We start from the raw sequence: 24,110 nt of genomic DNA, 5'->3' as shown, positions 1-24,110 counted from the left end.
TAGAGAATAATTGTTTTCTCCTCCAGCATTTTGGAGCTTTGAGTTGAGATATGAATGGGGTCAAATTGTGTTTGCAATCATAAGCAGATGTTTTACTTTTACATCTTTAGATATGTCATGTATAGGGTTTAGCCCACGTTCACATCGTGCCAAGTCGGTGGCTATTGCCAGCAATAGCACCGCCCGAATCTGTGCGACGCCGACTTTGCGGCGCTGCACTGCGCTGATTGCCAAAAAGTAGTCCCTGTACTTCAGGGGCGACTTGAATAGACATCTGTCTGTGCAGCAACTCGCACCCCCCAAAGTCAGACTGCATTGCCAGTTTGGAATCGTGCGAGTTCAGATTTCTTACCTGCAGTCAGTGTGAACCTACACTTAAAGCGGGAGTTCACCCGGAATTATTTTTTTACCTTAGATTGAGGCTCATTTTGTCAAGGGGAATTGGGTAGTTTTTTTTAAATCTAAGCAGTACTTACCGTTTTAGAGAGCGATCTTCTCCGCCGCTTCCGGGTATGGTCTTCGGGACTGGGCGTTCCTATTTGATTGACATTGTTCCGACAGGCTTCCGACATGCGCATCTACCGCGTCACGAGTAGCCGAAAGAAGCCGAACGTCGGTGCGGCTCTATACGGCGCCTGCGCACCGACGTTCGGCTACTTTCGGAAAATCGTAACGCGATAGATGCGACCGTCGGAAGCCTGTCGGAAGACTGTCAATCAAATAGGAACGCCCAGTCCCGCAGCCCATACCTGGAAGTGTCGGAGAAGATCGCTCTCTAAAACGGTAAGTACAGCTTCGATTTTAAAAAAAACTACCCGATTCCCTTTGACAAAATGAGCATCAATCTAATGTTAAAAATTAAAATTTCCGGGTGAACCTCCACTTTAATGCACTTTACCAGGATACCAGAGGATGTTTTTTTCAATTTGAGGCAAAGTCCCTCTTAAACAGTTATCATGCGAACACGTGTCATTGCAAAATGTTCCCTCTATTGCTGTTCTGGTGGCAGCTTGAAATTTTGGTCGGACCACCATTTTCCCTGTCATTTCTGGTCTGATCGATTAGAGGGAGCGATCTAATAGGCACACAGGCAGCAATAAAAACATGACCATGGATTTACTCCCTCACAACCCAAAATCCGAATAAATAAAAAAAAAAAAAAAAAACACACCAATGCCCCCAATTATACTGTAAAATAGTTTCCGATTAACACATCTTGGGCCAACCAAACAATCCATGCCACTATTAGTGAGTGCGATAGCTCATTGCTACATACAATATGTAGTCTTGGTGTTGAATATTTCAAAGCTTTGTGTAATCCTTCTACTAACCTCTGCATAGCTCACATTCTGCAAGAGAGAGTGCTCTAAGACATTCGGATGTAAACATTAACTGCGAGTTAAGACTTACCCTTCGGATCGAGGCAGTTTCCAAGGAGTTTGAAGTGAACCTTGGAACCGAGGAGGAGGCCATGATCAGGAATCTTTAGGTGAGAGAAAAGAAAAGAAAAAGGATTTAGACTTGATGGGAAGACACTGTACACCAGACAATTCCTTACTGATGAGTATTCTAGAGAAATGTTGCTGACAGTCAGGTATCACTTGGGAATGAGAAGGAAATCTTCCAATAAACAGAACTACTTAACAACCCCGTCTGCAGAGGATTTTATTTCAAATACTACAGTACAGTAGTGAGGAGAGTGAAGAATGGATCTTTTACTGGATTACAATGTACTAAAGTTAAATGTCACCAAGTCAAACCAGAGCACTAAGGAGACTTCAGTCAACGCTTCTTGGGGAACATTGCAGAAAAACATATCAAAATTAGAAAGTTTATTTTTAAAACGGGTTTACTTGCTCATCTAGTTGGAAGTAGGAGAAATTCTGTATACCGGTATTTAATACAATCAAAATGAATTGCCCCATTTCAGACTAGCAATGAAGAAGAAAACTACAACTGGACATGGTGACGCATTGTTGTTGCTAAAGAGAAAACGCAGCCAGCTCAGTTGCGTAAAAACAGGTTACACAGGTGTTTGCTATGTTCTATATTGTGAAATGCAGAAATGTTGGACAACTTAGAAAGATTTATAGACAAATAAGAGCCGGTTCACACAGGGGCAACATGACTTTCAGCGCGACTTTGGGAGGCAACTTGAACACGACTTGAGTATAAATCACAACGCGACCCACAACACGACTTGAAGTCGCCTCCAGGAGGGGAAACTCCATGCCAAATTTTAAATAAAAAAAACGGCATGGGTTCCCCCTCTAGGAGCATATCAGGGTCCTTAGGTCCAGTATGGATTTCAAGGGGAACCCCCCTACGCTGAAAAAACGGGGCTTATCCGAGGCTGGTCAGGAAAGGGGGGTGGGGACGGGCGAGCGCCCCCCCCTCCTGAGCCATAAGAGGCGGCATGCCCTAATCATGGGGGGGGGGGGGTGCTTTATTTTATAAAGTGTCTAAATGCTGTAACAACCTGACAAAACGGACCTTAGTTTACAGACTAACTTTACTAGAATACATTAAGCTTGTGTATTACAGGGGTATTTATATTTAAAAAGTGAAATTGTGGCCGGAACTCCGCTTTAAGTGGGTTTAAGTGCCCAGTGGTGAAGTGGTTAATTCAAACTATGCATTAAGGTGAAAAAACATCTGATGGCGTCGCCCCCCCCCCCCCCCCCCCCCGAGCACCAGTTTTACTTACTTGACCCCACGAAAGTCCCGCGCTCGGTCCCAAAATCCTCTTCGCCGCTCAGCCTGGCCGCCTTGGCTAGAGCGAATGGATTGAGAGCAGCGCAGCCATTGGCTGGCGCTGCTGTCAATCACATCCAGTGACGCAGCGCGCTGAGGGGCGGGGCCAAGTGATACAGTGAGTGGCTATGGGCGCTCACTGTATTGCGGGAGCGCGTCCGCAAGTACTCACCACCATGCGAGCGCCCTCGCATGACTGTGGTGAGTTCTTGCGGGGAGGACCAGAGACAGCCGCCGAGGGACCCAGAAGACGTGGATCGGGGCCACTCTGTGCAAAATGAACTGCGCAGTGGAGGCAATTATAACAGGTTTGTAATTTTAAAGCAAAAACATTTTTTGCTATAGTAACCCTTTAATAAAACACACTCACCTGTACCACAGTCCAGGGATGCGGGCACCTGACTGACAGCTTTCAGCTTCACAGCTGGGTGCACCCTGCGTGTCGTGAATGGCTGTGCAATCTTGTGGGACCTGTGATCTGTCTCAGAAGATTGCAGGGAGGGAGGGGCCTAGCAGGAGAGGAGGAGTCGACTAGGCAGACCAGAGCAGAAGTGGGAGCTGGGTACCTGTCAAAACCAGGTACTCGCTCCCCCCCCCCCCCCAAAAATTGCATGTGTTCTGTAAGGGAGTAAGAAGTACTTAAAGTGGAAGTTCCGCTTTTGGGTGGAACTCTGCTTAAAAAATTACATGAGACTGCAGCAAGATACAAAAATTATCATTTTAGAATATCGCATGATCAAAGAAAAGCCATAGTAGGGGGCCTGCGGTAATCATGGACCATGGGTTTCATCAATGGCATCAATATAAAACACATCTGAGATCTTCTTCAGAAGTCAACGACAGGTGCATTAGACTTGCAGTTGGCCTCCTGACTTGCGTCAAGCGGCTTTTGCATTCTCAAATCGGTGTAGGATTTTAAAATCCGTTTGATGCAAACAAAATCTGACAACACAGGCCCTGCCTGGGACTGCTTCCAAGTTATGAATTGCCAAACCAGAAGAGATCTTTGCCACATTAAGGCTTCATTTCCACTGACGTTTTTACAGCCACTTTTCTGAGCGTTTTTTACAGCTTAAAAACGCCTGTCCATGTTATTCTATGGCATCATGCCCACATAGGCGTTTTTGAGCTGTAAAAAAAAAAACGCAGGACCAGGGCGTTCTGAAGCTCCAGAGTAGAGCTGTAAAAACGCCAGACGTTAAAAAACGCTCAAAAGCGCTTAAAAACGCACAAAAACGCTCAAAAACGTTACCGCTGCGTTTTTGAGCTCCAGCTCAAACATTTCTTTTCTTTTTTTTTTTTTTTTTTTACAAAATAAACATGGACAGGCGTTTTTAAGCTGTAAAAAAGGCCAACACAAGTGGCTGTAAAAACGCCAGTGGAAATGAAGCCTCAGGCAAGCACCAGAGTACTCTCCAGAAGAAAAAGCCCAACTCGAGACAAAACTTTTTTGCCATTTTCATGCATTCAAGCATGTTGATTTGGGAAGCCAATTCTTTTTAAAAAAGGGTGGTAAACTATACAAAAAAATAATAATTGATCCCTAGACATTCGGTACAATGCACATAGCGACAGCATGCGGTACATGAGCGGTGGGTAGAAACACTGTAGGTTAGCCACATGTGCATGGTCTGCTTTTGAAAAATATATCACATAAAAGGGCATATATCAGAGTACAGCAGGAAAAAAAAAATCGATTTAATTTAAAAAAATTGAGTTGGTAGGTCAAATCAATTAATATTTTCAATAAATCGATTTTTTTTTCCCACCAGTATCGGCGCCAAGAATCCTATTACCGGCTGCAGCCCCTCACAAACGACCCTCCTGTGTGCCTCCCATCCTGATAGCCTCTCCGGGGTGTGCAGGGGAGAAGTCAGTCAGCCGCAATCCCGGTAAAGGGGCACGAGGCTGGCCATCGCGGACTAGGCCAAAGCCACGGCCTCGCCTAAAAAATTCCTGCCCGCAGCTCCTCAGGACCGGAGCTAGAGTCCTCCTGCTACAGGGTGCGGACCCTCACAACTGACCCTCCTGTGTCCCTCCCATCCTGATTAACTTCTTCCCTGCACACCCCGGAGAGGCTATCAGGATGGGAGGGACACAGGAGGGTCAGTTGTGAGGGTCCGCACCCTGTAGCAGGAGGACTCTAGCTCCGGTCCTGAGGAGCTGCCGGCAGGAGTTTTTTAGGCGAGGCCGCGGCTCTGACCTATTGCGCTGCGTCCGGCCTCGCGGCCTTTTCCCAGGATCGTGGCAGATTGACTTCTTCCCTGCACACCCCGGAGAGGCTATCTGCCACGATCCTGTTAAAACGCCGCGAGGCCGGACGCAGCGGACTAGTAAATAAAATCAGATTTTTTATATCAGAGTCAGCTTAGCCAACCTACCAAAGCCCTTTTTGACCTGTAAAAAGGAAAAAATAAATAAATCGAACAACTAGGGCTGAAACAACTAATCGATTATGAAAATAGTTGTCAACTATTTTCATAATCGATTAATCGGCCAGTTGATTAGTTGGCCTGCATATAGAATGCATTATTTGTTTACATATCAGGAAATACAGTGCAGCACACATACAGCTCAGTACACCATCCATCCATGTCAGTAAGTGCCTGAGAATTTGTGAATGTGAAAGTGTTAGGAGCAATGCCTCATGGGACATGTAGTCCATGACCAGACCGTGCCCCATTACATGACCAGACCGTGCCCCATTACATGACCAGACCGTGCCCTTACCTTATCCCATGCGAATCGCGGCCGTGTAACCTAACATCTTACCTTACCAGAATCGCGGCCGTACGATTTTTCAAAAGCCGCGCCTCCGACGTCTTCTGTTCCGTCATAGGCGGAACATTCAGCTTCCCAGGAGGCACTGTGTTCAGTGGACACTAAACACAGGACGAGAGGCCCTCCGTGATAGGCGGACACTGAACACAGTGCCTCCTGGGAAGCCGATTGTTTCCGCCTATGACGGAACAGAAGACGTCGGAGGCGCGGCTTTTGAAAAGTTGTTAGGTTACCGGCGTATAAGACGACCCCCGACTTTTAAGAAGATTTTAAGGGGTTAGAAAGTCGTCTTATACGCCGGAAAATACTATATATATATATATATATATATATATATATATTTTTTTTTTTTTATAATAATAATAATAATAATAATAATAATAATAATATTTGGGGGTTCCAATACCCTAGAAAATAAAATGGCGGTTGGTGCAATACTTTGTCACATCGTATTTGCACAGCGGTCTTACAAACACACTTAAAGTTTTTTATATTGTGAAAGATGTTACGCCGAGTAAATTGATACTCAACATGTCATGCTTCAAAATTGCGCAGGCTTGTGGAATGGAGACAAACCTTTACCCTCCCATAGGTGACGTTTAAATAAATTATACAGGTTGCATGTTTTGAGTTAGAGGAGGGCTAGAATTATTGCTCTCGCGCGAATGATTGCAGAGATACCTCACATGTGTGGTTTTAACACCGTTTTCATATAAGCGGGCGTTACTCACACGTGTTTGCTCCCGCGCGCAAACTTTTACTTAGAATTTTTTATTTTGACACGGTCTTTAAAAAAAAAAAAAAAATTGGGTCACTTATTCCCATCACATCCCTTGTAATAGAAAAGAAGCATGACAGGACCTCCTAAATATGAGATCCGGGGGTCAAAAAAGAGCTTAGATCTCAAAATTACAAAAAAAGTTGCTTCTGCCCTGCAATGGTATGGAGCCATCTTCCCCTCACTCAGCTCCACAGACGGAGAAGGATGCAAATCGCCCCGGCAGCACCGGTAAGCAGCAGAGGACATCTGCGCGCGGCGGGAGGGAGGCCCCCTCTCCCGCCACCGATAAAAGCGATATTGTGGCGAATCCACCACAGATACAACTTTTATCTGAAAGCCGATCGCCTGCTGAAGAAGAGGATACCAGGGTTTATGGCAGCTAGCTGCAGCCATAACAACGATATTCCTCTTCAAACAGCCAACGTATAATGACAGCAGGCGGTCGGCAAGTGGTTAAGCCACTCTAACATGTATACACTATCAGCGCTGTCTCCTATTGCACGCCAACATTCGTGGCGATACCTCACATGTGTGGTTTGAAAGTTGTTTACATATGCGGGCGCGCCTTACTTATGCGGTCTCTTCTGCAAGCGAGTTTGTGGGGAGGAGTGTGCATTTTTTATTATTTACATTTTTACACTGTCTCTTTAAAAATAAAAATTTTGATCACTTTTGTTCCTATTACAAGGAATGTAAACATCCCTTGTAATAAGAATGGTGCGTGACAGGTCCTCTTTATGAAGAGATGTGGAGTCTATTAGACCCCACATCTCTCCTCTAGGCAGGAAAGGTGGAGGGTTAAAAAACAAACACAATCCCAGCCTTTCCTGCCGAGTCCACGACTTTGTGTACTTTTGCCGGCACGGGCGAGACGTCACAACGTCGCGCTGGGCCTCAGAGACAGAGATTGCCAGGGACCATCTGTCGCTCGGAAATCTCTATGGCGGTGGATTCCTTCTCTGGTTCGGCGATTGCACGGGCGACCCGGGAGACACGTGTTCCCCCTCCCGCTGCCTGCAAGAATGATCAAGCAGCTGTACAGCCACCATGATTGTTCTTACGGTGAAGGAAATCAAATGAATGATGCCTATAGCCACAGATATCGCCACTGAAAACCCAGGACGTCAGATGACAGCCAGTGGTTAAAGGTTTACGTTTTTTTTTTTTTGTTGGGGTTAACATACGCTTTAAGCCTATACTTAATAGACAAACAAACACACAAGTACATTAGTGAAACTAAGGTAAACGGAAGTACAAAAAAAGTTTCACTACCTTAACAGAACTTCTGCAGTAAAATATTTGGTTTTAGAATAGGATTAGCATTGTAATACACATTCTGTATCTCTGCAGTGCATATACAATTCTCCTAGGTTTAGTTCCTCTGAAAACTGCAAGTACAGAAAATTATCTATATAGCATGCTGCTGCTTCAATCCCAAGAGCCAGTCACTAGAGCTGGGTGTTTTTTTCCCCCTAAAAAAAAGTTTTTTTCATAAAAGATTTACGATTTAAATCAAGTTTTTTTTTTTCATGGACACTGCACCAGTCCTGAGGAGCTGCGGGCATGAGTTTTTAGGCAAGGCCAGTGCTTCGGTCTAGTCCACAGCGTCCGGGCAAATCGGACTAGGCCGAAGCCGCAGCCTCGCCTAAAAACTCATGCCCGCAGCTCCTCAGGACTGTCAGCGCCGGTCCTGTGGAGCTGCGGGCAGGAGTTTTTAGGCGAGGCCGCGGCTTCGGCCTAGTCCGCAGGGTGTCAGCGCTGGTCCTGGAGAAAAAAATAAATAAATCTATTTTTTTTTAAATATGAATCGATTTGACCTACCAACTCGATTTTTAAATCAAATCAATTTTTTTCCCAGCCCTACCCATCTCTCACACACACACACACACACATTCTGTAAGGAAAAGGCTCTTGGGAGATGCAGTTCTGGGGTGTGCCTGCGTCAAAACAAACTAAGCTTACAGTATCTGCTTCTAGGAATATTTTACAAGCCTGATGATGTCACACAGTACTAAAACAAGAGAAAAAATTTCCGAGATGCGCTCTGGAAGGGAGATGGGTTTGGGCATAAAGCTTGGTAATGTTTGCTTGTAAACTTTAGAAAAAAAAATTAAAATAAATATATGACATGGAATAAGACATAACCACCGGAGAGCTTTACAACAGCAGCTCCCACATAACTCTATTAACACTAGTTTCCTGTTCCTGCATCTTCTCATTAAACAACATACCAAATATACTCGAGTATAAGCCGAGGCACCTAATTTTACCACAAAAAATAAAATAAAAAAGGTAAAACGTATTGGATCGAGTATAAGCCTAGGGTGTCCATGTGCATGCCTCACTGTGTGTTCATGTGCATGCCTCACTGTGCCCATGACTAGACTGTCGTTTAACATGGGATTCTATAGAAGGGGTGCCCGGCTTTGAAAAATTGGTGCTCCCCAGCCATAGGTCCCCCAGACAACAAACTTTGCACACTTATAGAGGAGAAATGGGGCTACGTGTGTGCCAAGTTCTGGGTCCAGGGGACCTACGACCGGCCGGTACCGGATCCCCAAAGTCCCCGGAGAAATTACCATTTAACATGGGAGTCTATGGAAGGGGTGCCTGGCTTTGAAAAATTGGTGCTCACAGGCCGTAGGTCCCCCGGACAACAAGCTTTGCACACATAGAGGAAGGGTGGGGCTACATGTGTGCCAAGTTTGGGGTCCAGAGGACCTACGGCCGGCCGGGTCCCTGAATTCCAGGAGATGAGGCGCAAAAGGGCGACTCGAGTATAAGCCGAGGGGGGCATTTTCAGCACAAAAAAAAAAAAAGTGCTGAAAAACTCAGCTTATACTTGAGTATATACGGTATATACCATCGCACACTAAAAAAACGATTAGTTCAACTGACACTTCAGTATCATGAAAGAAAAATAATCTGGGATGTCTTTTATGGCAGCGAGTTTTAGCATAGAGACCCTGTCACCAGAACGGAGTTTATAAACTTAACCCATGCTGCAAAATAGAACCAGAAGTAATCTAGCCAATTCTTTCCAATCACTTTTGCTAACTGTTCTTTGGATTTTTGACCCAAGATGTCAGCATTGAGCAGCACTTTCAGGCATTCTGGGTACCCCATTAAAAAGGTTCAGCTTCTTTTTTTTATTTCTCCATTAAATTAATAAACATGGTATACTTGCCTGCTCTGTGCAATGGTATTGCACAGAGCAGCCATAACTTCCACTTCTGGGGGCCACCCCACTGGCACTCTTGGCTCCACTTCTGTGTCTGCCCCATAGCGATGCTGCTCTGACAGCGCTTGATCAAAAGAGGAGCCAGGTAAGTATTTGGGGAGTGGCTGAGGGGGAGCAGATGCAAAAAAACGTTTTGTTTTTTTTTTACTTAAAAAGGAGAAGTACAGTTAAAGCTTGTTTGTCTGTACTTCTCCTGTGGATCACAGGAGTGTAATTTTTTTCTGCACTCCTGTGACCAGTTTTCAGACAGTGGGCTGAAGCCCACTGCCTGCTGACATCACAGAGCCAGTCCAGGCTGTGGAAAGAACGTGACACAGTCAGGATCCGCCAACAACTCTGGATGGCAGCTGGCTCAGCCTCTGCGCAAGCCGCTCCCTCCACAGCCCAGCGCTCCAGTGTGCACGGGAGAGGGGGGAGAGGGGGGGTCGAACACAGATCAGATATCGGTGACTGACCACTTGGTTCTCAGTCTTCTAGCTGGCAGGGGACCGATGATGCATTAACCTAGGCAAGTATGAATAAAATAAAAAAATATATAATAAAATCGAACTCCCCTTTAATGCAGAGCACTATAGCCATTTTGTTGGGGGAGGGTTATACCCCTGTCCTTTTTTTGCCATCTGCATCACATTTGGGACATTTCCCTTTATTTCCTCTACCAAAGCCAAAACAGGAAGTGAGGGAATCCCTTCAAATTTTATCTAAAGTCTTTTGCAATTTTACGGTGAGGAACATTATTCAGAAAGGTTTACTGAAACTGCGGTACTGTGGATACAAACAAATAGTGCATGTGCTGCGTCCTATTTATTTGGAAATAGATAGAACATTGAACTTGGACTTTTTAGGCACACCAGTACACTATTGAAAGTAAAAAAATATATATATCTTTAATCAGAGCTTTTTTTCTCAGAAAATAGGTGCAGGAACTCAACCACGACCCGTTCAGATTTCAAAAACAGTAGAAGGGTCTTAAAGGGGCATTAAATACCAGAATTACATTACATACAGAGTGCAGAGTTCAGGGGGTTACACACAGACTGCAGAGCTGTCACTTGCAAACACAGAAACCAGACTTCTGTGTTAACAAGTGATTGTGGTGAGCAGGCACCAAAGGGTCTGAGCCAAAGGTGGTGGAACTGAGTTCCCCCAGAAAAAAAGCCCTGTCTTTAATACATACTAAACATTTACACAAACAGTTGAGCTTAACATTCATGCTGAATTAACGGTCTGTAAAGTGCATAATCACCAATCTAACATCAACTTGGTGCACTACATAGGAAAAATATTTGATGTATACGGTTGGATTTACTCCAGAGTGCTTGAAGTGTAGCTCGCTCTACGTGTTACGTGCCAAACGCTTCTTCAGGAGCTTAAGGCAACCATTATGCGTGAAAAGAAAGTCTCTTATGTTGTATTTGATATATATATATATATATATATATATCTCAATTTGAGATACGGGTGATACATTTATTTCACTAATGCGACTTATTAAAAAGGTGAAACTAATATATGAGATAGTTTAAGCCGTGATTTGTCATAATTGTGATGATTATAGCTTACAGCTCATGAAAACCCCAAATCCACAATCTCAGAAAAGGTGCAATAGTCTAGGCTCAAAGTGTCCCACTCTAATCAGCTAATTAAGCCATAACACCTGCAAAGGGTTCATGAGCCTTTAAATCAGGGCTCGACAAAATTCCGGGCGCCGGGTCGCAATTGCGTCAAGAAATTGTGACCTGGTGCACGGAGGCACAGGATCCTGCGTCTCCGTGCGCCCCCACCGTCGCTGGCCCGCGACGGCCGGTAATTTAGGCCGCAGCTTTGCAGCCTTGTGAAGGCCCAAGCTTGCTTCTGTGACCTGGCGCCATCTGGTGGTGGCCGTTGGCATTACAAGTAAAACAGCAGTTCTAATGTGTGTTTTTTTTACTGTTTTCAATGCCATCTCCTTCCCTCCAATTAGAACCCCCAAACATTATGTATATTTTTTTATTCTAACACCCTAGAGAATAATATGGCGGTCATTGCAATACTTTGTCACACCATATTTGCGCAGCGGTCTTACAAGCGCACTTTCTTGGGGAAAAATAAAAAAAATAAGACAACAGTAAAGTTATCCCAATTTTTTTTATATTGTGAAAGATAATGTTACGCCGAGTAAATTGATACCCAACATGTCATGCTCGTGGAATGCCGACAAACTTTTACCCTTTAAAATCTCCATAGGCAACGTTTAAAAAATTCTACAAGATGCATGTTTTGAGTTACAGAGGAGGTCTAGAGCTAGAATTATTGCGGCGATATATCACATGTGTGGTTTAAATACCGTTTACATATGCGGGCGCTACTCACGTATGTGTTCGCTTCTGTGCGCGAGCTTGGCGGGACGGGGCACGTTTTCTGGCTCCTAACTTTTTTAGCTGGCTCCTAGATTCCAAGCAAATTTGTCAAACCCTGCTTTAAATGGTCTCTTAGTCTGGTTCAGTAGGAATCACAATCATGGGAAAGACTGCTGACCTGACAGTTGTGCAGAAAACCATCACCGACACCCTCCATAAGGAGGAAAAGCCTCAAAAAAGGTAATTGCAAAAGAAGTTGGATGTTCCCAAAGTGCTGTATCAAAGCACATTGATAAAAAGTTATGTGGAAGGGAAAACTGTGGAAGAAAAAGGTGCACAAGCAGCAGGGATGACCGCAGCTTGGAGAGGATTGTCAGCAAAAGGCCTTCAAAAGTGTTGGGGACTTTCACAAGGAGTGGACTGAGGCTGGAGTCGGTGCATCAAGAGCCACCACACACAGACGGATCCTGGACATGGGCTTCAAATGTCGTATTCCTCTTGTCAAGCCACTCCGGAACAACAAAAATCAGAAGCGTCTTACCTGGGCTAAAGAAAAGCAGACCTGGTCTGGTGCTCAGTAGGGTTGTCCCGATACCGATACCAGTATCGGCATCGGTACTGATACCGAGTATTTTCGGGAGTACTTGTACTCCCGCAAATACCCCCGATGCCTAAATAGAATACTTGCCCCCCCCCCGCCGTCGTATATCGCAAAGCCGCCGCCGCATTAATCACCGCGCGGGGAACATTGGAGTCAGCTTTCGTTTGAATAGCTGTTTTCCCCGCCACGCATAGACACTCCCCCTTGCTCGGGATTGAACGGATCTGTCCAATTGCGAGCAAGGGGGAGTGTCTCTGAATAAGCTGTTTTCCCTGCCGCGCTGTGTATAGAGACACTCCCCCTTGCTCGCAATTGGACAGATCCATCCAATCCCGAGCAAGGGGGAGTGTCTATGCGTGGCGGGGAAAACAGCTATTCAAACGAAAGCTGACTGTAATGTTACCTGCGCGGTGATTTAACGCGGCGGCATCATTTAGGTACAGGGGACAGGGCTGCATGTGGGGGGACATGGCTGCAATATGTTTGGGGGGACATTTAAAAAAAAAAAAAAAAGTATTGGTATTCGGTATCGGCGAGTACATAAAAAAAAAGTATCGGTACTTGTATTCAGTCCTAAAAAAGTGGTATCGGGACAACCCTAGTGCTCAGTGGTCCAAAGTCCTCTTTTCTGACCTCAGTTGGAAACCAAGGACCCAGAGTATGGAGGAAGAATGGAGGGGCACACACTGGAGGATGCTTGAAGTCCAGTGTGAAGTTTCAGCAGTCTGTGATGATTTGGGGAGCCATGTCATCTGCTGGTGTTGGTCCACTGTGCTTCATTAAGTCCGGGGTCACCGCAGCCATCTACCAGGAGATTTTGGAGCACTTCATGCTTCCTTCCGCAGACGAGCTCTATGGGGATGCTGACTTCACTTTCCAGCAGGACTTGGCACCTGCCCACACTGCCAAAAGCACCAAAACCTGGTTCAATGACCGTGGGATTACTGTGCTTGATTGGCCAGCAAACTAGTCTGACCTGAACCCCATAGAGAATCTATGGGACATTGCCAAGAGAAAGATGAGAGACATGAGGCCGAACAATGCAGAAGAGCTGAAGGCCGCTATTGAAGCATTCTGGTCTTCCATAACACCTCAGCAGTGCCACAGGCTGATCGCTTCCATGCCACGCCACATTGAGGCAGTAATTGCTGCAAAAGGGGCCCAAACCAAGTACTGAGGTATATGCATGCTTATACTTTTCAGAGGTCTGATATTGTTCTATGTACAATCATTGTTTTATTGATCGCATGTAATATTCTAATTTTCTGAGGTTGTGGATTTGGGGTTTTCATGATCTGTAAGCCATAATCATCACAATTATGACAAATCACGGCTTGAACTATCTTGCTTTGCATGTAATGAGTCTCTCATAAATTAGTTTCACCTTTTAAGTTACATTAGTGAAATAAATGATTCAAATTTTTGGAGTATCACCTGTATAATCATGGAAATGCTGAACACATAAATATAGGTAAAAATGTATTTCAGTTGTCCAGCCCCAATGGGCCCACAAGGCGAGCACCCAAACCAACAACTGTGTACATAACATCATAAAATAATTATAATATATTTGGATTCTGTCTGGGAAATACTTGGCAAAGACATTCATCGCTGCTCAGTGTTCCAATATCATCCCAGTACAAAAATGTGCCGGTACTTGAAGAGTTTAAAAACAGAGAGCCGATTCACTCAGGTGAAAAACAGTCACAGATTGTTGAAATAGAAATATATAGTGCGGTTGCCTGGCAACACTAACAAACAACAGTCATTTTCATGAACCAATGAATCTAGTACAAAGATGCAAGGAAGTGGAAAAAGCAGATCATTTCATGTTTTCTTCTCAGAGCATTAGAAAAATATCAGGCTACACCTTCACAGGAAAGATTCTGCATATTAATACAGCCGCTTACGAGTTCAATAAAAGCCACACATGTAGCGCGGTCTGCATAGCTTTCCTATCGTTGCTTTATGCTCTGTTTGAAAACAGCAAGAAATATTAACCTTTGGGTTTTACTTTAATCCCGTTCAACTGAGCAGTTCTATGATGTACTATTAAATAGGCACAATGTTCATTCTATTGTGGGAAAAATACACACGATATTCGCAGTGAAACCATTTGACCAATTTAATGTCATTAAAAACTATTGTGTGTGGGCTTCAGAGCATTTTTTTTTTTCTGAGTTCTGAAAAACGAGCAAATTTTTTTTCGAACATGCTCTATTTTTTCACGACGTTAACGTTTTCGTTTTTCGGGTTGTAAAAAAAATGGTCGTGTGTGGGCTTCAACGACGTGAAAAATCCGCATGAGTTTGAATGCAATTGCTTAAATTCTCAACACCGCTACATCCCCAGTTATAAAAGGGTGTGTACACTTATGCAACCACATTATTAACCACTTGCCGCCCGCCATATGCAAAAAGACGCCAGCAAAGTGGTTTCAATATCCTAGGGCCTCGTACACACGACCGGATCTATCCGCTGGGATTGATCAGCTGATCAGTTCCAGCAGATAGATCTGGTCGTGTGTACGGCCTAGCGGACATTTATCGGCGGATAAAAATCCAGCCGACGGATTTCAAGCGGATAAAAATTTCTTAGCATGCTAAGAAATCTATCCGCTTGAATCCAGTCCAGCGGATTGATCCGGTCGTCTGTACAGACTCACCGGATCAATCCGTCCGCTCCCCTCCCTCGCATGCGTCGTAATGATTCGACGCATGCGTGGAAGTACTTACCTTCCAGCGTCGCGCACGTCATTGTCGCGGCGCGACACGTCACCGCGGATGTATTCCGCGCGGATTTTGATCCGATGGTGTGTACAAGCCATCGGATCAAAATCCGGAGGAGGAATCTCCGCTGGAAACGGTCCGGCGGACCGTTTCCAGCGGAGATCCCCTCGTCTGTACGAGGCCTAAGTGGACGTCATATGACATCCTCAGGATATTGAGCCGCTGCGCGATCGTTGTTGCAGGGTGTCAGACTGAACCACCAGGAATGCCACTAGACCACCAGGGATGCCCACCACAGGTATGCCACCCTAGACCACCAGGGATGACAATCACAAATAATGGATGCCAATCAGTGCCCACAATGGGCATTACTAATTGGCAGGCATTATTGTTGTACTAATGGATGCCAATCAGTGCCAAACAATAATGCCTGCCAATCAGTAATGCCCATTGTGGGCACTGATTGGCATCCATTAGTACAACACATACATAAGTGCCACCTATCCGTGCCCATCCATACCGCCTATCTGTGCCGCATATTAGTGCCCATCAATGCCACCACATCGGTGCCCATCAGTGCCGCCTTATCAGTGCCCGTCAGTGAAGGAAAAAACATACTTATTTACAATGTTTTATAACTGAAACAAAAACAAAACAAAAAAACTTAATTTTTTTCTACATTTTCAGTCATTTTTTTATTTTTAGGGCTGGGGAAATTAAGGATTAATTCCTTGATTAATCTTTAATTTTTTTGATCGATCAAAATTCTTGACGTCACCGGACAGCCTGGACAGTGAGACTTACCCTGCTGGATGCGAGCAAACTGCACCCATTGGATTGAGGTCCATCTGTGGAGCAGGAGGATGCATCAGGGGAAGGGGGCAAAAATAACCATTGTTTTCCTGTCCTAAGCAGTTTTGTGTATCGGCAACATCTGTTCCGTGCGAAAGACTGTTCAGTTCTTCAGGGTATAATGTCAATAAAATGCGATCATGTCTGCTTCCAGAAAATGTAAACAATCTGGTATGTCTGCGTGACTGGCTAAAGTGATGCCTACTATAAAAAGTGACTGACAGTCAATATACTAGATACATTTTATAATTAAAGTTAAACTAACTTTCTACATTTTTCTTAAAGTTTAACCACTTAAGGACCGCCGCATGTACATATATACGTCAGCAGAATGGCACAGGCAGGCACATGCACGTATATATATGTGCCCTGCTTGACGTGGGTCGGGGGTCCGATCGGGACCCCCCCCCCCCCGCACATGCGGCGGTCCCCGTGGCTTCAGGAGCGATCCGGGACGACGGCGCGGCTATTTGTTTTTAGCCGCGCTGTCGCGATCGCTCCCCGGAGCTGAAGAACGGGGAGAGCCGTGTGTAAACACGGCTTCCCCGTGCTTCACTGTGTCGGCGCATCGATCGCGTCATTCCCTTTATAGGGGAGACACGATCGATGACGTCATTCCTACAGCCACACCCCCCTACACTAGAAACACACACAAAGTAAACCCTAACTCCTACAGCGCCCCCTGTGGTTAACTCCCAAACTGCAAACTGTCATTTTCACAATAAACAATGCAATTTAAATGCATTTTTTGCTGTGAAAATGACAATTGTCCCAAAAATGTGTCAAAATTGTCCGAAGTGTCCGCCATAATGTCGCAGTCACGAAAAAAAAAAAAAAAACGCTGATCGCCGCCATTAGTAGTAAAAAAAAAAAAAAAAAAAAAAAAAAAAAAAAAACTATCCCCTATTTTGTAAACACTATAAATTTTGCGCAAACCAACCGATAAACGATTATTGCGATTTTTTTTAACAAAAATAGGTAGAAGAATACGTATCGGCCTAAACTGAGGAAAAAAAATATGTTATATATGTTTTTGGGGGATATTTATTATAGCAAAAAGTAAAAAATATAGCATTTTTTTTCAAAATTGTCGCTCTATTTTTGTTTATAGCGCAAAAAATAAAAACCGCAGAGGTGATCAAATACCACCAAAAGAAAGCTCTATTTGTGGGGAAAAAAAAGACGCCAATTTTGTTTGGGAGCCACGTCGCACGACCGAGCAATTGTCTGTTAAAGCGACGCAGTCCCGAACTGTAAAAACCCCTTGGGTCTTTAGGCAGCATTTTGGTCCGGGGCTTAAGTGGTTAATAAGAAAAAATTACTTATGTCGGTGCTACAGTTTGAATTTAAAACGTATTTGTGTGAACTGTGAAGTTAAGTCATAGATTGTGGAAACTAACTAGTGTCGGGTGATTGGATATAGTGTATACCACATTTACCACGGACTAATGCAGAGTTGCAATGCAAGGAGATCAGCAAAATGTAGTTTGATCTGTATGTGCATTATAAATCAATCGAAATTGGTCGATTATTTTTTTTTTTTTTAAACGATTAATCGAACACGAAAATTTTAATCAGTAACAGCCCTATTTTTTTTGCAGAAAATAAAAATCCCAGAGGTGATCAAATACCACCAAAAGAAAGCTCTATTTGTGGGAACAAAATTATAAACATTTAGTTTGGGTACAGTGTAGCATGACCGTGCAATTGTCATTCAAAGTGCAGCAGCGCTGAAAGCTAAGAATTGGTCTGGGTGGGAAGGTGTATAAGTGCCCTGTATAGAAGTGGTTAATTTAATTTTTTCATAAGATTCGTTTGTTTTTCAATTGAGTTGCAGTGTTTATAGGTCAAATTCAAAAAAAGGTAGAAAAAACAGAAACCTGACTTTTTAACAAGGGTGTGTAGACTTTTTATATCCATTGTTCTACATTAAAGGGATTTTAAACACTTGACCACTGGGCACTTAAACACCCTTCCTGACCAGACCAATTTTCAGCTTTCGGTGCTTTCACATTTTGAATGACAATAACTCAGTCATACAACACTGTAACCAAATTAAATTTTTGTCTTTTTTTTCCCACAAATAGAGATTTCTTTTGGTGGTATCTGATCACCTCTGCGGTTTTAATTTTTTTCGCTATAAATGAAAAAAGAACGAAAATTTTGTAAAAAAAAATAATTTTTCTTCATTTCTATCATAACATTTTGCAAAAAAGCAATTTTTTCTCATAAATTTGGCCTAAAATGTATACTGCTACATATTTTTGGTAAAAAAAAAAAAAATTGGGATATTAGCACTGTAGTGGCACTGGGCACGGTAGTGGCACTGATGGAGCACTGGCGGCACTGATGAGTACTGTAGTGGCACTGGTGCGGCACTGACAGACACTAGCAGCACCAATGGGCACTGAAGTGGCACTGGTGGGGATTGTAGTGGCACTGGTGGGGACTGTAGAGGCACTGGTGGCACAGATGGGGACTGTAGGGGCACTGTTGGGTAGTGTAGTGGCACTGCTGGGCACAATGTAGATGGCACTCACTTTAAAAATCACTTCTCTCCTCACACGCTGTATCGGTGTGAGGAGAGAAGAGAAGACCTCAGGATGACCTTTTTTTTTTTGTTTACTTTTCTCTGCTCCCTCATTGGAGGGAGCGATCAGGTGGTGAAGAGCCGCTATCATTGGCTCTTCACTGTGATCCATGTTGCGTCGGGTCCCCTGGACCCGGCGAGCACGGACACTTCCGCGAGCGCGTTTCAGGGGACGCGCAAACGAGGAAGTGCACGAGGACGTCCCAGGGACGTCGTGTCAAAACAACTCGACTGCGCTGTAGCAGTATTTTTGCTATAGCGCGGTCGGCAAGTGGTTAAACAAACTTTGATACAAATTCCTACCTTTTATTATTCTGAAGGAATAACGGTTTGTTTGTGTCCATGTGCTAAGTGAATCTGTATGGGAGTGGTTCCAGAACTATCAATCAGCTGCTGCACTTGCAGGGCTCCAATCAGGGAAGTGTCAAAGTCTGCATTCTTTTAGGCTGGGTTCACACTAGTGCGATGCGGGAACCCTGAAAATCCCACATCACACCAGACTCGCACGGCAGTTCACACTGCCATATGCAAACTGCTGGGGAGTGTCAATACATTGTTAGTTACACCCCCATTTCAGCTTGCATGTCGCACTGCGAACTGTCAGTTCAGACATGAATCCGATCGCATATGTGTGAACATCCATGCGATCCAAAAAAAAAAAAAAAAAAAAAAAAAAAAAAAGGGGTCCTGTGCGAGTCTAGTCCGAATGCAATTTCAGCCATACTATCTGTATGGCTGAAATCGCACCGCATGGACATCGCATGTGATTTGCACTGGCTGAACCGGCCCTTAGATGTGATGTCCTTTTAGGAGTATCTCACTTAAAATGACACTGTTGTTGAAGGGGATGCTCCAAATAAGCCTTAGCTCAGGTTCACACTGGACTGCGGGAATGAAGCTGTGCGAGTTCAGCTGAACTCACACGATTTTACTACCGATTGTCAGTCTCGATTTTGGCTGCAATTACAGAGATATCTGTGCGGTTTCTACACAGATGTCAATGTAAATCGCGGGCTGAAATCGCAAAAAGTAGTACAGAAATGACTTTTTGAAATCAGTGCAGAGCCGCAGATGCTTTGTCGCACCGATTAGGACGGTGCCATTGCCGGAAAACGCAGCCGATTTGACACGTCTCCACTCTGCACAATGGAGCGAAGGCATACCTGTCATCCGCCTGCTCAACGGGGATCAGCAGAGCGATCTCCCTCTGAGCAAGCGTATTCCATCAATGGAAGAGCCCGCGTGAAAGGGGCCCAAGGGGTTTTCTAACCAAGTTGGAGGCAAGACATGTCCTACAAGACAAAGAAAGCTTTTTCTTTTCTGCAACAGAGGTACATTACTGCTTGCTGACCACCTCAAGCTTGCAGGCAGCAATGTACTCTGGGACAGCAGAAGAAAAGCAAGCAAAGAATATAGGAGGTTGTAGAAAGTTGATGGCCAGCAGACAGGAAGAATGCAGAACATGAAAGGAGATTTTTCATCATATTGGATTGTCAGATAGAACTATTGTTATCACTGCTAACGACATATAATAAAGTGTAAACTGAGACCTTAGAACTCCATTAATCACACCAGCATGTCACACTGTAGTCCTTGCAGGCACTGGAGACGTGAGAGTGACAACGCTGCTCTGATTCCAGAAGGTGGGTTAGCGTTGTCACTCCATCACAAGAAGTTCATACCTATGTACGGAACCAGCAGGCTCAGAAAGCAGGGAGAAAAACAAAGCATGCACTGAAACATCACTTTGTGGCCACATTTACACCTGCATTACTCTCTAAAGAGTGACCTGCATTGGGATTACTCTTCAGAGAGCATTTGACAGGCGGTGAGATGTTGTATTGCCTCCTCACCACCTGCTTTAATCCCCTGAATGCCAGACTACCACGCTGCATTTATTTGAATGGGACATGTTTGGCAGCTAGTAGTTTCCGCTAAATACAACAGTGGGTAGAATTCCTGCCGTGGCTGTGGCACATTTACACTCCTGGCTGCTGCCTCTGCAGCTAAAGCACCAGTGATTGAGGGGGCCATAAAAATGTGTCTGAACTAAAGAGATTTTACCGCCCTCCAACCACCGATATAAACGAGCCCTTAAAACAGAACTTTGCACTCCAACTTACGAGCAAGAAGAATGTTTATTGATAAACAGACACAGCTTTCAGGTTTATTGTCAAAGCTTAGAGCGATAGTAAAGTCTGCTTTGTGATTTTTACCTACAGGTAAGCCTATAATAAGGGATGCGGGCACGGGGTGGCAGATGGGCGGAGGCTGCGGGCACGGGATGACACATGGGCTTGGGATGGCACATGGGCATGGGGCGGCACATGGGCGGAGGCTGTGGGCACAGGGCGGCACATGGGCACAGGACGCCACACGGGCGGAGGCTGCGGGCATGGGACTCCACATGGGCGGAGGCTGCGGGCACGAGGCGGCGGGCACGGGACGCCACATGGGCGGATGTTGCGGGCACGGGACGCCACATGGGCAGAGGCTGCAGGCACGGGACGCCACATGGGCAGAGGCTGCAGGCACGGGGCGCCACATGGGCAGAGGCTGCAGGCACGGGGCGCCACATGGGCAGAGGCTGCAGGCACGGGGCGCCACATGGGCACGGGGCTGCGGGCACGGGGCGCCACATGGGCACGGGGCGACGGGCGCGGGGCAGCGGGCACGGTGCGCCACATGGGCGGAGGCTGCGGGCACGGGACGCCACATGGGCGGAGGCTGCGGGCACGGGACGCCACATGGGCGGAGGCTGCGGGCACGGGACGCCACATGGGCGGAGGCTGCGGGCACGGGACGCCACATGGGCGGAGGCTGCGGGCACGGGACGCCACATGGGCACGGGACGCCACATGGGCACGGGGCGGCACATGGGTGGAGGCTGCGGGCACGGGATGCCACATGGGCGGAGGCTGCGGGCTAGGGGCGCCACATGGGCACGGGGCGCCACATGGGCACGGGGCACGGCATGGGGCGGTGGGCACCGGGCGCCACATGGGCACGGGGTGGCGGGCACCACATGGGCACGGGGCAGCAGGCACGGGGCGCCACATGGGCGGAGGCTGCTGGCACGGGACGCCACATGGCGAGACTGCCAGAAATCACTGCTATAATAGGGAAATAAGGAAACACAGTGTAGTGTGCGCATGTCTTGGTACCAGGATGAATGAACACCTGTGTACATGTTATGTTGTTTCGGCCAATCCAGACTGTGAAGCCGGGAGATGTCGGGGATCACTGGGGATTGGATATTGCAGGACATATTGATCTTATGTGATTGGAGATTTGGGTAACATTGGAGTGACAGGTCCTCAGCCAATCTTCTATAAGATGTTCCAGGAGAGTAGCCTCCATGTCTCATCATATGGAGGACAGAGACCAATCACTACACCTCCCAGAAATAATAATAATAGGAGGGAACGAGGAGCGACATGTGAGGAGTACACAGAGATGAGGCACTTCCATGGACCCAGCGCCCACCCAGCCTCCCCTCACTGCCACATAAGGACAGGTGCAGGAGGACACCAGAAATATGACCTGCCCCCCACCCCCAGCACTGACAGCCGGGCACTCCCCACAGACCGGACGGTTATCAGTGGGCAACGTGCCACCTCACACCACCATCACCACACCACCCCGACCTGTCCCAGGCCTGGACACACCCCGTCATCCCCGCTCTGTGCTGCCTACCTGTGCGGGTCAGATCCGCCTCCGGGGCCGATGAGCCTGACAGGAAGTTCTGAATCCACAGCTCACCTCTATCCAAGGGAGGGAGGACCCGGGCCGCCTCACGTGACGGCAACAAGGGCGAGGCTTCGGTCAGGCCGCACTTTGGATTGGCTGAGAGCGGGCTCGCCGGGCATTGCATTGTGGGAATTGTAGTTCCCCCGGATGTCAGGGGATACGGAGAGGGAGAGGTTTTCCGAGGCGATGGCAGAGTTATTTTTAGACTCGGAGGGTTTTCAGTGATCGCTGACCGTGTAGCTGCGTTCTTCCCCTGGCCAGCCTCCGATGTCTTCTCATACAGGATAAATACCTACCATAATCCCACAAAGTGTGTCCCCAAAGAGAGACAACTTCACTGTGACACTGGCTTCAATAAGACCTGTCCTAGCCTGACTCAGGGGTCCCGAGTCGCACCCCATATCCGGGGTTCTCACACCCTACATCAGAGGTCCTCGCACCTACATCCGGGGTCCTTGCACCCTACATCAGGGGTCCTCGCACCCTACATCAGGGGTCCTCGCACCCTACATCCGGGGTCCTCGCACCATACATCAGGGGTCCTCGCACCTACATCCGGGGACCTTGCACCATACATCAGGGGTCCTCGCACCCCACATCCGGGGTCCTCACACCCTACATCAGGGGTTCTCGCACCTACATCCGGGGTCCTCGCACCTACATCCGGGATCCTCGCACCCTACATCAGGGGTCCTCACACCCCACATCCGCGGTCCTCGCACCCCACATCAGGGATCCTCACACCTACATCAGAGGTCCTCACACCTACATCCGGAGTCTTCGCACCCCACATCCGGGCTCCTCGCACCCTACATCAGGGGTCCTCGCACCTACATCTGGGGTCCTTGCACCCTACATCAGGGGTCCTCACACCCCACATCCGGGGTCCTCGCACCCCACATCAGGGGTCCTCGCACCTACATCCGGGTCCTCGCACCCCACATCAGGGATCCTCACACCTACATCAGAGGTCCTCACACCTACATCCGGAGTCTTCGCACCCCACATCCGGGCTCCTCGCACCCTACATCAGGGGTCCTCGCACCTACATCTGGGGTCCTCACACCCTACATCAGGGGTCTTCACACCCCACATCCGGGGTCCTCGCACCCTACATCAGGGGTCCTCGCACCTACATCCGGGGTCCTCGCACCCTACAACAGGGGTCCTCGCACCCCACATCCGGGGTCCTCGCAGCCTACATCAGAGGTCCTCACACCCTACATCAGAGGTCCTCACACCCCACATCCGGGGTCCTCGCACCGAATCGCAAGAGGTGCTCTGGTCAGGAAGGGGGTAAATTCTTCCTGGGGTGAAGTGGTTAACCTGATGAGGAGTTACAGATACTGCTCCCCTTGTGATTGACAGCAGGAAGTGGGCAGCTCCTTAGCCAATAGACAGCCTGCTTTCGGCTATAGAATCTACTCACTGCCTGCTGGGATGGGAGGGGCCGAACGGACCCCTGTTCGGTTTGGACTCGAACGTTCAAACACTGCGAAAGTTTGGACCCGAATAACAAACCCCATTAGTCAATGGGACCCGAATTTCAAATATCAAAAGTGCCCATTTTAAAGGCTTAAATGCAAGTAATTGGGCATACAATAGGGGTCCGCGGAGGTCCTGCCCTGGGGGACATGTATCAATATAAAAAAAGTTTGTGAAAAACGTAATTTTTAAATGAACAGTGATTTT

The 24,110-nt window shown here is 46.6% G+C and overlaps 1 protein-coding gene across 1 annotated transcript in view; it reads right to left on the bottom strand.

The window, feature by feature from the left end:
- MTM1 (myotubularin 1) overlaps window positions 1–22,465 on the bottom strand; it is a 100,871-nt gene extending 78,406 nt beyond the window's left edge. Inside the window, exons 1-2 of the mRNA XM_040323799.1 lie at window positions 22,365–22,465; window positions 1,411–1,483 (exon numbers count right to left, since the gene is read on the bottom strand). Of these exons, the coding sequence (XP_040179733.1) occupies window positions 1,411–1,473 (63 nt within the window). The 5' untranslated portion in view covers window positions 1,474–1,483; window positions 22,365–22,465. The remainder of the gene's footprint in view (window positions 1–1,410; window positions 1,484–22,364) is intronic.
- Window positions 22,466–24,110: the final 1,645 nt, after the last annotated feature.

The sequence above is a fragment of the Rana temporaria genome, chromosome 9, assembly GCF_905171775.1.
Source record: "Rana temporaria chromosome 9, aRanTem1.1, whole genome shotgun sequence".
Lineage (NCBI taxonomy): Eukaryota > Metazoa > Chordata > Amphibia > Anura > Ranidae > Rana > Rana temporaria.
The sequence above is the reverse complement of the archived record's forward strand: the minus strand, read 5'-3'. Positions and strand labels throughout refer to the sequence as shown.